Source organism: Tauraco erythrolophus, chromosome 20 (genome assembly GCF_009769465.1).
Source record: "Tauraco erythrolophus isolate bTauEry1 chromosome 20, bTauEry1.pri, whole genome shotgun sequence".
NCBI lineage: Eukaryota > Metazoa > Chordata > Aves > Musophagiformes > Musophagidae > Tauraco > Tauraco erythrolophus.
Genome location: NC_141484.1, coordinates 11,561,024 through 11,576,963, shown reverse-complemented (window position 1 = coordinate 11,576,963; position 15,940 = coordinate 11,561,024). Strand labels below are relative to the sequence as shown.

The 15,940-nt window shown below is 61.2% G+C and overlaps 1 protein-coding gene across 1 annotated transcript in view; it reads left to right on the top strand.

Moving 5' to 3' along the window:
- Positions 1-5,627: 5,627 nt before the first annotated feature.
- The window catches only part of NTN1 (netrin 1), a 110,071-nt gene continuing 99,758 nt past the window's right edge, over positions 5,628-15,940 (top strand). The window contains exon 1 of the mRNA XM_086624145.1: positions 5,628-6,651. Coding sequence (XP_086480271.1) covers positions 5,628-6,651 — 1,024 coding nt within the window. The remainder of the gene's footprint in view (positions 6,652-15,940) is intronic.

Below are 15,940 nucleotides of genomic sequence, written 5' to 3'. Positions count from 1 at the left end.
TGCCCTAAAGAAAACATTTTGCAAGGGAAAAATATAGTATTCCAGAGGCTTATCTCACTTGGTGGCAATTCTGGGTGTATAATTGAAAACCGAGTTGATCATTAGAGGTTCACAGAGATGTTGAATAGCCCAGTGTTCAGTGGCCTCTGCCAGCCACGGCCAATTTACATTAAAGGCTTGATTCCTTCTACAGCCCACTTCTCAGCCCCTGGGAAATCTCCTCGTTGCTTATTCCTCGTTTGCAAGGACTGTCTAGTGCGAGGGAAAGTCTTGCCCTGCTCTGCTCTCTGCTGCCAGCAGTTCTGCCCAGGGTTTCAGCAGCCTGAACCAGGATGTCACCATCCCTATGCAGAAGATTTAGCGCCCACCACATGCCCACCTCTCCCCCCACCAGAAATTGATAGGCAGGTTCTACCCTCTATTCCCTAATTATTTTTTTTTTTTGCATAAAATTTGTGCAATTGTTTGCATAAATGAGAGGACTCAGAGGTGTGTTGTCCCCGGGAACTGAAGGGAAAACTGCATAATGGGCCAGGGATCTACCAAGTGATCAGGGGCTCGTGCAAATTACACTTGCGCGGGAGCAAAGCGTAAATATTAGAGCAACAATAATAACAATAACTGCCTGCCGAGAGCCAAGAGCTTTAGGATGGGGGATTAAAAGTCATGTGCAAACGCTGTGATCTGTGCTGGCAGAGACATCAGTCTGGGAAGAGCCAGCGGTGCCTTCTTGCCTGATTCCCTTGGGACATCTTAGGGGACCGACCAGTCTTTCTTCCCCTTTCTCCACGGTGTTTTTTAACTCTCCAAGCCGGGTGTGTCTGTGCACGGGGAACAGTTCTGGAACAACATCTCTGCACACACACGCTCCCTCACCCTCCTCCTCCCTCTCACCTCAAACACCATCGGCCCGCAAGAAGCGATCGGTTGATCACTTTTTTGCATCCCCGAGCCGGCCCTTTGGAGCTCAGGGAAGCATGAAATCCCCCGGGCTCCCTCCCCGGCGGCCCAGCGGATGGCGAATAGCCGCAGCAAGCGTGGCGAGAGCCTGGCCGGGGGGAAACGGGCTGCTCCTTCCTCCGCCCCGGGCACCGGCGGGCAGGTAGCGGCGAGTCCCACCGGGAGCGCCCGGAGGGATCCGGCCAGCCCCGTGAGCATCCGAGCGAGGACGAGTGAGCCCAAACTGCCGTTCTGGCTCCGGCTCCGGCTCAGCCCTGCCCGGAGACCCGCGGTGCTCGGCGGCCCCGGAGCTTCTCGCCCCGCCGGAGGTAAGAGCTGCGGCAGCCGGCGGGGCCGTGCCGGAGCCGGGGAGGGGGGAGCCAGAGCGGGACCCCGCGGGGTGTCCTCACCCGCTCCGCTCGACCGGGGCCGCTCCGGCCGCCGCTGCCCCCCGCACCTGCGAAGTAACGCGGGGGGAAGGGGCAGCCGGGGCCGCCGTCGGTGCCAGGGTTTAAAGATCGCGGAGATATTTTCACACCTCAAACCGCCGCCCCCCCCCACCCCTCCAGCCCCCATCGCCTTGATTTAGCCCTTGGTAATTAATTTGGCATTTCAGAATAGCTACTGGGCTGGATAATGGCCTCATTCATCTCCCCAGCCTAATCTGAACAGAATCTGGAAGAAAAGCTTTCAGAAAGACAGAAACTGCCATTCGGCAACTGCTCAAAAGAACTGTCACTCCAGGGGAATAAATCGCTCCTGATTATTTCAGCCCGGGTCTTCTCTGCTTTTCCAGCCGCTCCCGGTCCCCGTCGTGGGGACGGCCCCCAGATATTTGAGGAGGAGAAGATCTGGTTGGGTTTTCCCCCTCCCTTCTCCAAAAGCCAAGGCCGGCGACGGCAGGGGGAGGTGGGTTCGGGGCAGCGCATTGTTCCCGGGGAGGTGGACGAGCTCCGGGACCCGAAGCGATTTGACTTTTAAAACAGGCTCTGGACGCCGGGGCTGCCTTTCTCGGCTGCCCCCGGTGGGGCTGAAATAAAGCCCTTCTCCTCTCTCCTTCACCGGGGCTTCTTGCCGGCTAAAGGCCGCTCCGCTTTGCCCTGGGCCGGCCCGGCAGTGCCCCGTGTGCTGGAACCTCGGCCGGTCCCGGTGCAGGTACCGGAGATACTGGAGATGCTCCGCTCCCGGTGTATGTACCGAAGATGCTTCGGCCCCGGTAGGAGCGAGAGCGCAGCCGGGTCGCACCCGGGGCTGGAGCCGAAAAGGATCCGGCCCCCCCAGCCAGGGCAGGGCAGAGGAGCTGGTGCTTAATGATGGGAAACTTAAATCCTAAGTGGAGGGCGAGCCGGGGTGGGGGGCACGGCCTGGTGCCCCGAGCATCTCCCCAACTCCATCCGCCCGGGAGCGGGCGGGCAGACTCAGGACCAGGTCTCGGGGAGCTGCGCCTCGGTCCCCGCGGAGCTGCTTACACGCATTTAGTAGTCGGAGGGCGAGTTAATTAGAGGAAAGCCTCAGTAAATCACGTTAATGACCGCAAGAGCCATTACAAACCCCGGGGGTTGTGAAACACCGAATAAACCCAGCGAGAAGGGCAGGAGGGAGGCGAGAGCCGCAGCCCGCGCCCCGGCCGCCGGGCAGCGCGGTCCCGCCGTGCTCGGCAGCGCCGGATGGTTGTTAAATTAACACCCTGCTAATGGGATTAAGGAGCACCTCGGGTTTGCGGGGAAGTTTAGAGTGGGGCAGATTTTCTTAGAACCCCCTCCTCTCCTCATTTTTTGCTGCGAGATGGCTGGAGGAGCCGGGAGGTGCCCTTTAAAAACCCTCCTGGATTTTAAAGAAACGCCGAAATTTCAGCCCTTGGCCCCTGCCTCGCACCGAGCCGGACCCTGAGTGTCCCCCTCTGCGAGGACCAGCGCTTCCCCCAGGGGAAGATGCGGTTTTGGCTCCGGCTGCTCCCGACCTTCCCGCGACTTTCTCGCCGGCCCCGGGCACAGGGCAGGGCTGAAATTTCGGCGTTTCTTTTAAAATCCGGGAGGGTTTTTAAAGGGCAGCCCCCGGCCCCTCCAGCCGGACCCCGAGTGTCCCCCCCAGGCACAGGAGCCCCGCACTCGGCGGTACTGGACGTCCCCGCACGGCCCGGACACGGGCGGACGGAGCCCCGCGGGGAAGGGCTGGTCCCGGACACGCGTGGCCGGAGGAGAAGCACCGGGCGGGCAGAGAGGAGGCTCAGACACGACGAGCGGGGATGGTCACAGCAGACACTCGGGGGGGTCACGGGTCCGGATTTGGGGCGCCTGCCTGGGCAAAGCGGACCTCGGGTCCCCGAGGACCCGCTGGATGCACTGGCCACGGTGGTACCTCCGGGGGTGTCACCTGGGCAGGCTCGGGGGGGCAGAGCCCGGGCCTGCCCCCATCCCGGGTGTGTCCGGGCAGCCGGGGAGAGCCCGCATGGCCCGGCGGGGTCCCCGAGGGTCGCCTGCACCCGCTCCCCCCGCCTGTCGCCGACCGCCCGGGACAGTTCGGTGTGAATTCCCCCGCTCCCTCCTCAGAGCAGAGCTGGACGGTGTCACCGAGACCCCCATACTGTAAACGGGGCTGCCAGTCAAGAACGGGGAGAAAAATCTCTCCGGGACTGGGATACACTAGGACTGTGCGTGTGTGTGACCCGGGTGTGCCGGGCTGTGTCCCTGGGCAGCTCGGGTGGGACCAGCAGGACTGGGACCCCCCCCTGCTTCCTTCCAGCGCCGGGCCGACCGCATCCCCGTACGCACACCCTCCTCTTCCTCGGGAGAAGGAGCAGCGAAGGCGTCGGGAGCAGGACGGAGGAGCTGTTTCCCGGGGAAGAGTTAACAAATCCCGGCAGCAGCGGAGCTGGGGGAGCTGGTGGGGGGGATCCGGGGGGAGCGATGGGGGCAGGGAGGCTGCGGAGCCCCCGCTGCCCTGCAGGGAAGGCGGTTGCATTGCCAAAGACGCCCCGCTGGGCTAGCAGGCCCGGGAGCAGATTAATCAGGCACTAATTCAATTTACAACAACCACTTTTATTCAGCTCGGTGGCAAGGAATTCAAAGCGGGGAGAGGGGCGGGCGGAGGGGAGGGGGCGGAGGCCGGCCTGGGGGCTCGCCGCTGCCCGGGCAGCCCCCGTCCCCTCGGGCCGCCCCGCCGGGGCTCGCCGGGGAGGGTACCGAGCCGCCGTGCCAGGGCCCGGCCGCTTGAGTGACACGGCGTGGGCAGCGCTCCGAGAGAGGCCACCTCCGTTGGAAAAATAAAAGTGCCCTTTTAATCAGGGAGGGAGGGAAGGGGGGCGAGCGGGGCGGCCGGGAGCCGCGGGAGGGAAACCCCTCCGCTCCCTCCTGGGACCATCGCTCCGGGATCTCGGTACGGTCCCCCGGGGCCGGCACGTCGGGGCAGCGCGGTGCCCCCGGCCGGGATCACCGGGGGAAGAGCGGAGCCGGAGCGGAGCCGGAGGGACGCAGCCGTCGGGGCAGCCCCTGCCGCTACCGGGGGTCCGCCGGAGAGGGTGGGAAGGCGAGCCAGGGCCTGGGGCACGGCCCGGTGCGGGACAAGTGCCGCCTTTAACTCTTTCCTCGCTTTAAGGGGAGAGATAACAAGCTGTAAACCGAAGGGGAGTGGCGAAAGACGCCGCGCAGCCCCTGTGCCCGGGCTGTCCCCGGGGCTGTGCTGGGGAAACGGCCCCTTCACCGAGATCAGCCCCCTAAAACAACCTGCCGGGGGTCACCAGGCCCCTTAGTTCCCATGTCGTGCCCAAGGACTCGAGATTTCCCCCAGTTAATCTTCCTGGCATCGGATTTTCTTTCCCAGAGCAAAAGGCACTGGGCCGAGACCCACCGGGAGCCCCCTCGAAGCGGGCCGGTGCCCAGACGGGCTCCGGGCTCCCGCACTGGACAGTGGCTCTACCCCGGATCCTCCTCCCAATCCAGCCGAGGGGGTCAGGCCCTGTTTGGCCTGGCAGGGAAGGGGAGGCCAACAGCGACCAGCTGGGAGAGGGCCCGATTCTGTCCCTCTAGGCGTCCCCACAGGTAGGCGGAGGGCTCCTTCTGGCCCCCCCCCCACCCCCCCACCCCCTCCCGCCCCCTCCCGCCCCGTGCCCATGGAGCATCCCCAGCTGCTGGGGCGCAGGCAGCCCTGGTCTCCCCCCAGACCCGTCGGGGGCACGGAGGGGCGGGGGAGAGTGGGAGGGTGGAGAGAAGGAGAGCCCTTCCCCGGCTCCTCGGGGCGACTCGGGGGCCCCGCAGCGGCGCTGGCGCCCATCACCGCGGTGTCGGGGCGGGCTCCGTCCCTCTCCCATCCTCCCCCCCCGCCCTCCCCGAGGCCTGTGCGCGTCTCTGGCTGAGCCGCCAGTGGATGTCGTTGTTCTGTTCCTTGAGCGCGATGTCACTCCTTTAGCATGACCTCAAACGCGGCGGGGGCTGGGACCGCCAGTCATTCTCCGTGCGAGAGCCGGGGCGGGAGGCAGGCGGGACCCAGCCCCGCCGCCAGCCGCACTTTTGTGGTGCCGCCGCCGCCGCGGTCTCCCCTTTCTCCGCGGGGCTGACCGCGGGGCGGGCGATGCTCCGGGCTCCCTGAACCGCCGCACCGCTTCCGTCGGCCAAGTCGCCCCGCGGAGCTGCGCGCTCGAGCGGCGGCTCCGCTCCCTCCTCTCCTCCCACGCCGCGCGGAGGGTGCGCAGGATGGCGCGGAGGGGCGCGGAGGCGCCGCTGGCCCTGCTGCTGGCGGCGGCGTGGCTGGCGCAGCCCCTGCGCGGCGGCTACCACGGCGTGAGCATGTTCGCCGTGCAGACGGCTCAGCCCGACCCCTGCTACGACGAGCACGGGCTGCCCCGCCGCTGCATCCCGGACTTCGTCAACTCGGCCTTCGGGAAGGAGGTGAAGGTGTCGAGCACCTGCGGGAAGCCGCCGTCGCGGTACTGCGTGGTGACGGAGAAGGGCGAGGAGCAGATCCGCTCCTGCCACCTCTGCAACGCCTCCGACCCCAAGCGCGCCCACCCGCCCTCCTTCCTCACCGACCTCAACAACCCGCACAACCTGACCTGCTGGCAGTCCGACAGCTACGTCCAGTACCCCCATAACGTCACGCTCACCCTCTCCCTGGGCAAGAAATTCGAGGTGACCTACGTCAGCCTGCAGTTCTGCTCGCCGCGCCCCGAGTCCATGGCCATCCACAAGTCCATGGACTACGGCAAGACCTGGGTGCCCTTCCAGTTCTACTCCACGCAGTGCCGCAAGATGTACAACAAGCCCAGCCGCGCCGCCATCACGAAGCAGAACGAGCAGGAGGCGGTCTGCACCGACTCGCACACCGACGTGCGGCCCCTCTCCGGCGGCCTCATCGCCTTCAGCACCCTGGACGGCCGCCCCACCGCCCACGACTTCGACAACTCGCCCGTGCTGCAGGACTGGGTGACGGCCACCGACATCAGGGTGACCTTCAGCCGCCTCCACACCTTCGGCGACGAGAGCGAGGATGACTCCGAGCTGGCCCGCGACTCCTACTTCTACGCCGTCTCCGACTTGCAGGTCGGCGGGCGATGCAAGTGCAACGGCCACGCGTCGCGCTGCGTCCGTGACCGCGACGACAGCTTGGTGTGCGACTGCAAGCACAACACGGCCGGCCCCGAGTGCGACCGCTGCAAACCCTTCCACTACGACCGGCCCTGGCAGAGAGCGACGGCCCGGGAGGCCAACGAGTGCGTGGGTGAGTCCCACGCCGCGGGCGCGGACACGCCGGCAGACGCGGGGGGAAGGACGGGGAGAGGGCGCTGAGGTCCCCGGAAGGGCAGGGAGAGGGAGGGGAGAGCGAAGGACCCGATAGGGAACGGGGAGCGAAAGGCAGGGGGACATCCAGGGACACGGCGAGCTGCGCGGGGACATCCAGGGACACGAGGAGCAGGACAAGGACACGCAGGGAGATGGAGAGCAGGACAGGGTGAGGACACTGAAGTACCCGGGAGCGTAGGGCAAAGGAGGGGACACGGAGGGACCCAGAAGCGCGGAGCAGGGGATGTGGAGGCGCTCGGAAGAGCAGGGGACGGGACACCGAGGCGCCTGACAGCGCAAGGCAGGGGACACCCCGGAGCGCACTGGTGACAACACCGAGGGACCCCTCGGTGCAGAGCAAGGGGCACGGGAACGGGGGACCGGTGGGCAGGGAACGGCGAGGCACAGGAATCCGGGACTGGGAACAGCGAGAGCCCCGGAGGCGTGGGACGGGGGACACCGAAGCACCCAGTCGCACAGGACGGGAGGGACCGGGGGATGCCGGACTGCAGAGCAGGAGACAACGGGACATTGGGAAGCGCAGGGCAGGGGACGCCAAGGAGCTCAGGCGAGCGGAGAAGGGACACTCAGGAGACCGGGAAAACACCATTCGTGTCCGGAGAAGCGCTGAGGAGCCCTGGGTGGCTGGGAAGGTTTCCCCGCCCCGGGCACCTCCCGGCCGGCGGTTCCGCAGCGCGCGGAGCGGGGTCCGGTCCGGGGATCCCGACTCAGAGCCCCGCCGCGAAGCCTCCAGCTCTCCCGAAACACTCCGTGCCCGGACGGGACGGGGACAGGCTCTGGTCCTCCCCGGAGGGAGAAGGCGACCGGGCGCTGGGGAGGGCAGCTCGGCAAAGCCTGCGGCTCCCGCCGCTGCATCCTCGGGGGATGCTCACGGCCGGTCCCGGCGGGCGCGGAAGGGGCGGCGGGGACTTCAACGAGCCCCAAGGCCAAATGAGAACCCGGGAGCAGCCGGTTCGCTCCGTCTCGGCCGAGAAACCCGCCAGCCCCAACCTCCGGGCTGTCCCGGTGGGAGATGGGGCTTCCCTCGCCTCTGCCCGGGGTGACCAAGGGTGAAGGGTTTGAGGTGCTCATCCTTGAGAGTCCCGGCACATCCCGCCGACGGCTCCCTCCGATCTTCCACGCCCTGCTCCCCGTGTGCGGCCGGTCCCCTCCTCGCCGCGGTTTCGGGGACCGGCCCCCGGGATCAGCCGGGTGCCGGTGGCAGGAGACGACCCAGCCCCGGGGTCTGCGATGCGTCCCGGGCTCGGCTCCGCTCTCCGCGCAGGGAGTCCCCGGCCCCGCGGGGCGCGTTCCCGACACCCGCCGCCCGCCCGCCGCCGCCGCCTTGTTTACACGGAAAACACGGCCCCGTCTTCCAAAATATTTGCAGCTCCTACGATAGGAAAAAAAAACTTCGCCGAGTGGCTGGGGTTGGGCTTTTTTTTTTTTTTTTTTTCTTTCCTTCTCCTTCTTTTTTCTCCCCCCAAATCACAATCAGATGTGTCCCTTGCAGAGAGCGCAATTTCTTCGCCGCCGCCGTCGACACCGAGGCCCGGCCAAACCCGCGTTATTGGGTGGGGGGGAAGGGGGCCCGATCCTGCCGCCCGGTGGCACCGGGGCACACGCGGTGGCGGCGCCGGGGGAAGGTGCAGGGGTCCCGGCAGCGGGCGGCGGTGCCTGCCCTGCGGGGCGATGCCCAGAGCCTCCGCTGCCCGCTGGGCTGCGGCTCACGTCGGGGCGGAGCGGGAGCGGCCCCGGGGCGGCGGCGGCAGGGGGAAGCGGCGGGGAGATGCCGTTTCCCGGATGGGAAGGCGATGAGTGCCGCTCGGATGTGCCAGCAGCGCCGAGCCGGCGTTTAGCTCCGGGTTTGCTTTTCTTCTGTCCCGTCCGGGTCCCTCTAACCGCCAGCGCTCGGGGATGGGACTCCTCATCTTGATTATTTTGACTATTTCCCGCCGCCGCTTCTTCCTGAGCAGCAGCTCCGGGGGACCAGAAGGGGCTCAGTTCCCCCATCTCACAGGCCGGGACGAGTTCCCTGAGTGCAGACAGTTACTGCTCTCGGCGACGCCGTAAAATTTGGTGCGATCCCGGGGTGTTATTGGACCCTTGATCTATTCTGCAGGGTCCCGAAGTGCTCCTGAAAATGCATCTGTTCAGTTATTATTCTGGCCCCGTGCGCTTACCATCCCTCTCCTTTCCAATTTACGTCCAATAAAAAGGGAACAAGTTCCCAGTTTCCAGTAAAACGTGCGAGTTTTGTGCCAGGCTTTGCATTTCAGCCCATGCACAGCCGTAGCCGCGTCAGACTTGTGCAAACGAAAATCACTCCGTTTTTACCTTTTCTGCTGACTTTTCTGTAAAGTGAACGTTTTGCAAGGACAAAGCTACCACAAAATATAAAATCGTTTTCCCCAGCCCGTTTCTGCCGCCCGTTCCTCGGGGCTGTACCTATCAGACTGCAAAACCAACCACGGCCAAACAACTGCGTTGCCCTGCCAAGCCCACACTGCCTGGAATAATCCCCCTAGATAAAGATCACAATAACCCTATTCAGCTCCCACCCACTTGCTCATGACCATCGGCCCACCCTGGGTTCTCTCCTAAATCCAGAGAGCAAGTCAGGCTTTGCCGCCACCCGAGGGCTACGGAGCCGGCCTTCGGCAGGCAGAGGCAGGGGACAAGCGGTGAGTTGGTGTTGACGTTGCCCGTTGCAAACTGGAGGCATCTTCAACTGCTTGAGAGGGAACCCAGAGGAGGCCAGACCCTCCTTGAGCAGCAGCGGTGACGAGGCCACTGAATTAGCCAAATTAGCTGAATTTGCCCCAGGCAACGGTGTGAGAATTGATTATAAGTTTTTTTTTCACTGAATTTGCTGAAAAATTGTATTTTTTTTTTTTCAACTCGGGAGAAAAATGATAGAATGCATCTACTTTGCTTAAAAATTTGGGTGTTTTCTTTGGTAAGCCCGTTCCCCCTGCCAAAAGTGAATCTTTGTTTCTATTCATGCTTATTTGGGGCTGCAAAAGAAATGCGCTGGAGTTTCTGACAAAAAGTCAAAATTTCCCACGGGAACGTTTTTCACCAGCCAGATCTAATTTTTCTTTATCGCTTCTCGCTGCCTGCAAGAGCCCAGGCACAGCACACGGAGAGGACAGGGCCAGGCCCAAGGAGATGTTCTCCAGGGACTTGCTCCTGCCGAGGGAGCACGGCCAGCAGAACTTTTCTCAGATTCAGGTTCCCATCAACTTTACCTGGCAAATAACTCATCCCCATAGAGCTTGGCCTTAAAGTCCAGCTTTGGCCGGGCGCCTGGGAACTAACGTGCTCCAGGGAGGACACAGCTTGAAGACAAGCATGGAGGTCTGTTCTCCATCCTCCCTCTCTCCAGCGCCGTCGGGCTGGCTCCATGTGTTCAGCTTTGGGCCAGCCCAAGCCCCATGTTTCCAACCCAGTTTGTCCAGATGAAGCTTCCAACTCCCCTGTGAGAGCAGATTGCAGCTGGAAAAGGCTTGAACTAAAATGTTGTCAGAGCTCAACTGCTGGCGGGCTCGTGTGGACACAGGAAAATACAGGAGGAGCTTCAATCGGCTTTAGTGACATCGATAAAGTGCAATCGACGCTATTCCACAATTTCCCACGAACAGCAGCGTCATTCTGAGTGCTGGAAATGAACACGGACACGCGCTGCCGATGAATATTCCCTTTAATTCCCAGAAAATACTTTCACATTTGCCTTGGCTGGAGAAAGCGCGAGTGGACGAAGCGAGGCTGCAGCCCGCAGTCAGGCACGTTGAGAACGACCTCCAGACTCCGTTCCCAGTGCCAGCTCTGGTGCTCCGCAGCCCTTTCCCCCGTGGGGCTGGGAGATGCTCCCGGCACCTGCACGTGTGCCTGACATCACTGGTGTCCGCAGGTGCCGGGTGCCTCTCGGATTTTGGCCCCGCGTGATGCCTAGAGAGCGTTTAACAATAACAAGTGCGGTTCGCAGCGAGGGAAAGGAAACATGTTGTGTTTTCAGACACGGGATTTGGCACCAGCCGCGCCCGGAGCCCGGTGCTGGCCAGGCCCTGCTCCGCGGTGTCGCTGCAGTAGGGCTCCCAGCCTGGGAGGGGTCTCGTGTCAGGGCAATTTGCGAGCAAGGGAAGTTCATCTGGGACAAGGAGGGGACCAGGAATTACTAGAGAATAATTTGCCAAGTGCTTCCAATGAAAAACTTCCTTCTGGACAAACCTGGGGCTTTACCATGTCGGTGGTGGTCCAGGGAGGTGTTCACAGGGCAGCTCCTGGAAACTGCCACTGGGCTCCCTTCGGCCTCATCACAGCCAGGGAAATCAAACCCTCCCACAGCAGAGAGATCTCCCTCTGGTCCTGCACAGGGACTGTAGGATTTCATCTCAGGGAGTTCCTAGAGTCCCTTATTAAATGGAAGTGATCCTTTTTCTTTAGCCCGCATTAATCATCTCCACTTAAACCGACTTTGCTGTTCTCATCCCGCCTGTAACTGTTTTCCCCTGGGTGGGCACAGGGGGGTCTTGGGTAGCCCTGTGAGACAATTCTTTCCCATTCCCCTTTTCTTCCAAATGGGACAAGGACTCAAGCTGGTGATGACTGATGGCTTTGGGCCCACTGGAGCGTGACTGTGGCCGTTGCTTCGCTGGGCGAGCAGCCCCCGATGCCCATCTGCAGGGTCAAGGCACCCCAGGAGTACGCAGCAGAGCTGGGAGTCAGGGTGGGTCCTGGGGCCACCGATGGATGACAATGGTTCACAGGGTCTGAGACTCATGGGACCAGGCAGGATTGGGCTGGTGGAAGATATCCTTTGTGTCTTCTCCTTTCCTGTGGTGATTCAGAGCTTTGGCAATCATAGAATCACAGAATGATTTGAGTTGGAAGGGACCTTCAAGATCATCTAGTTTCAACCCCCCTGCCATGGGCAGGGACACCTTCCACTACACCAGGTTGCCCAAAGCCTCATCCAACCTGGCTTTGAACACTTCCAGGGATGGGGCAGCCACAACTTCTCTGGGCAACCTGTGCCAGTGCCTCACCACTCTCATTGTAAAGAATTTCTTCTGTAGATCTAATTGAAATCTCCCCTCTTTCAGTTTAAAGCCATTGCCCCTTGTCCTGTCACTACACGCCCTTGTCCAAAGCCCCTCTCCAGCTTTCTTGTAGCCCCTTTAGATACTGGAAGGCTGCTGGAAGGTCTCCCCGGAGCCTTCTCTTCTCCAGGCTGAACAGCCCCAACTCTCTCAGCCTGTCTCCATAGCAGAGGTGCTCCAGCCCTCGGATCATCTTGGTGTCCTCCTCTGGACCCGCTCCAGCAGCTCCATGTCATTCTTGTGTTGATCTCTCTCAGGAGGACAGAGGAAAAGAAGGCTCTGTCTGCAGCAGAACGGGAAGCAGAGCATGGGAAGGATCAGCAGAGCTGGCAGGGACCTGGTCGGGCACGTCGATTGCACCCTCTTCCCCTTTGGTTCCGGGCACCATGGTGGGATGGAAGTCAGATAGAGGACTTAAGTGGCTTTGTAAATCCCTCTGTGAGGAGAAGGGGCGTTTGAGTGTCCCCAGTGTTTACCTTGTTTATGGCCACATCTCTTCTAGAGGGACGAGGAAGGATGCAAGCATCCCTTCTCGCCTTGTAAAGCAGCGACCTTTCTTATCTGAGCAAAGAGGTTCTGAGCAGGATTCCAGGGTCCCCATATGGGATCCCCAGGGTGCCCACGCAGGATCCCTGGGCTGTAGCATCCTCTGCCCATCTGAGACAGATGCTGCTGCCTGGGGCTGGGCAGCACAGCACAACATCTCTAGATTGAGCCAGCCAGGCAAGGTGGACAGGAGGATTTTGCAGCTGCCATGTGCTGATACTGCCCGTTACCTTCTGATGGTATTGGGGATACTCATAATTTCTGGTACCCAGGCTTGCCTTGTGCCTCAGTTTCCCCATTTATAGAGAGTAAAGGAAGGCTGTGCAAAATGCCTTGGACTTGGGCTAAGAAAGGCCTGAAGCAGTATCAGAGCATCCTTTTGCCTGCGGAAACGCTGCGACTGGGGCAGCTTCACCGGCGACACGGCACCAGCCAGCGACTGGAACACACCCTGTGCAGGATGCCCCTCTCGTGGCACCGTGTGCCGTCCCCGGAGCCACAGGTCCTCTGCACCCAGCCCCGGTTCAGCTCACGGCGGGTTGTTCTGCATGGGGAACCGCACGAGCTGTGGGGCACACTGTGTTGCTGAGCAGATGGGTGCTGTAGCCATAGAAATATGGGCCCGTAAGCTGCTGAGACTCCCATTGTAGCCTCCCCAGCGGGCCCTGCATGGGCAGAGCTTTCTCACAGGCTTTTATTCTCAGGAAGCTTAAAGTTAAACTGATTTCCAACAGAAAGGTTTTTACACCAACAAACAAACAAACAAAAAAGCGCAGTTAAGGCTAAAACAAAACCAGGCTTGGCACTCGGGGTTGGACACTTGCCTTCCCTTGAGCTTGTCCACGGCTAATCTCTGCCCTCCTCTTTCTGGGCCAAAGCATGTCATCCTTATTCAGCCTACGCTGTCCTCGCCTCGGCAAACTCCCCGGAACCGCCCGGGGGGACGTGCTGCCTCTGCGAGGATGAGGACGGAGCGAGAAGAACGCAAGGGCTCTTGAATCTCCGCTGCCTGGAGGGATCCTGCTCGTAAAAACACTCCTGGAGCTCTGGTTTTCCTACCTGGCAGGAGAAGTGGGGGCAGCTGGGATGCATGAGCCCATCTTTATATTCCTAATGTATCCTCAGGGATGGGGGACAGACTTTCTGACCACGGAGGGTTGCTGCTGCCTTTGGCCCTAGGTCTCTCCTGCTTCCCTTTTGGGGTGCCCTGCTTTTTGTTGGAGGCTCTTGTGCTTATTATGGGCTATCGTGTGGTGGGGTGGGGCTGTACAAGCAGAGTTTTCCTGGGGATCTTATGGAGGATTTTGGAGTGCTGTGATGAGTTTCTTCCCCCAGCCAGTTTTGCCCTGGGGGACATGCAGGGTGAAGGAGATCTTGGGTCAGGACAACTGGAACCAGCTGGTTACCTTCATAGTGTTGCAGACGTTACACGTCATTTCTCCATGTGCTGTCAAACAGCAGAAATAAACCCAAAATATCCCCAGGACACACCAAATCCAACATCCACCCTTTCCTAGCACTGACACAGCTGCCTGCAGCGCAGGACACACCAGCCCTCACCGTGGCAGGACTGAGCCCTTAAAATAGGGGGGCGGGGGGCTTCCCAGTCCCAAGACTTAACCCCACCCGGGTCATTTATTTGCAGCATGTTTGTGATTGCACCAAACAGATCTCCATCAATTTGTCAGGCAGCAGCAGGGGAGGTAGAGGTTTTGCTGCCAGGACCAGCCCGTGCCGACGGCTCAGACCCAAGAAGAAGGTTGGGAGGTGGCAGAGCCCAGCACTCACATCTGCTTCGTCCCCGGGGTGTCTCCGGAGTGGTGGCTGCCGTTTGGCCTTTGCCGCTGGAATCAGCGGGGGACGTTTCCTTCCCGTGACCCCAGCTGCCCTCCCCGAGCATCCCTGCCAGATCCCCGCTGCTTCCCGCAGGGTTGAGGCAGCGTGGCCGAGCTGGGGAGCTTGGCACGGCCGTGGGGCTCAGCCTGGCACGGCCATGGAACTCAGCCTGGCACAGCCATGGAACTCAGCCTGGCACAGCCATGGGGCTTAGCCTGGCGCAGCCACGGGGCTCAGCCTGGTACGGCTGTGGGGCTCAGCCTGGCACAGCCATGGAACTCAGCCTGGCACGGCCGTGGGGCTCAGCCTGGCTCTGCCGCTCGGCGTTACGGCGGAGACGGCTTTATGCCTGAGCCAGAATCAAAGCAGAGCTTGTAAAGAAACAGGCCGGATCCTCACCGGGTGCAAACTTGGCTCCGTCCGGGTCTCTCTGCCGCTCACCATGCTCCAAAAAATCCCCTGATAGCTGGGATGGGGCTGCCTGGCCGAAGTGACAGGCAGGCTTTTAAAAAGATATCTGTATAATAGCTTTCATTTATAGAGGGATTAGGATACCCTGGGGACTGATAAGGAGACGGGGAGGCTTTTCCTGCCCTGAGCCGGTGCAGCCGTGGAGGCTGTTGGAGCTGGGGGGTCTCGGCCGCTCTCGCTCCATCCCAGGCAGGAGCAGCCCGTGTTTGCAGCAGAGCTCAGCGGCACGAAGGGGCTCAGCCACACGCTGGCTGCGGGGTTGCATTAGGCTCAGCAGAACGTGGGGGATTAACTGGTGGGGAGGAAAAAATCCTGCTATTTTTTGGTAGCTACTAAAGAACCAGGTTCTGACCCGGGAGAGCGTGGGCATCCATGTCGGCAGTGGGTCAGGGACGGGAGTTTTCCTTTCACACTTTTTCCAAGTGTCTTGTAAGTGATGGGAGGCTTGAAATTCATATCTGCGTCTTCCTCCTTGATTGGAGGCTGGGGAAGGAAAAAATCCCTCTATTTCATTCTCTCCTTGAAGCACAAGGTCTTTCTAAATTATCTCAGGAAGGGTTTTGGGCTGGCAGGGATCTCTGGCTTTGCCCACTGGCTGTTGTCACCCAGGTTGTGGTGTCACCCCGAGAGGGATCCCTGCTTCTGCTGAGCCCAGCACAGGGGCCAGGTGCCCTGGGGTGGTGCATAGGGACCCACGGCCCCCAGCTCCGCTCTGGTGATGTGCCTCTGGGGAGAGCACAGCTGGTGAAGGTAAAGGATGAGCCCAGGAGACCTTTGCCATCTTCTGCCAAAAATGAGCAGCGAGAAAGATTGTGAGGGCAGGTGAGTGGGAATGCTGTTGCAGGTTGGGACGAGCAGCCTCGGGGGTGTCTTGCAGACAAATTTTTCTCCTTGTTTGAGGGTCAAAGATGCTGCATCTCCCCTGTTTGGGGAAAGGAGGGTGGAGAGCCAGGAGCCTACACCCAGCACCCCCAAATTCACCTGGAAAAGAGCAAAACTGACACGAGGGGCAGGAGCGGGCAGGGCAGTGGCACGGGCTGTGAGCAGCCAGGCTCTGTGGGTGAGTTTTACAGCAAATTTATTCTTTTTGAGTCACTGCAGGGAACTGCTGGGATGGGAAACGCTTTCTGGTCACCGAGAAGCAGACATAGATTCAATGATGGTGCAGGATGGAGCAGGAAGAGCATTCCCCAATTTCTCAGGGCACTAGGGAGTGAGGCAATTTCTTTCCCACTCCATCCCAGGTGGGAATTATACAAGAAATGCAGAGGG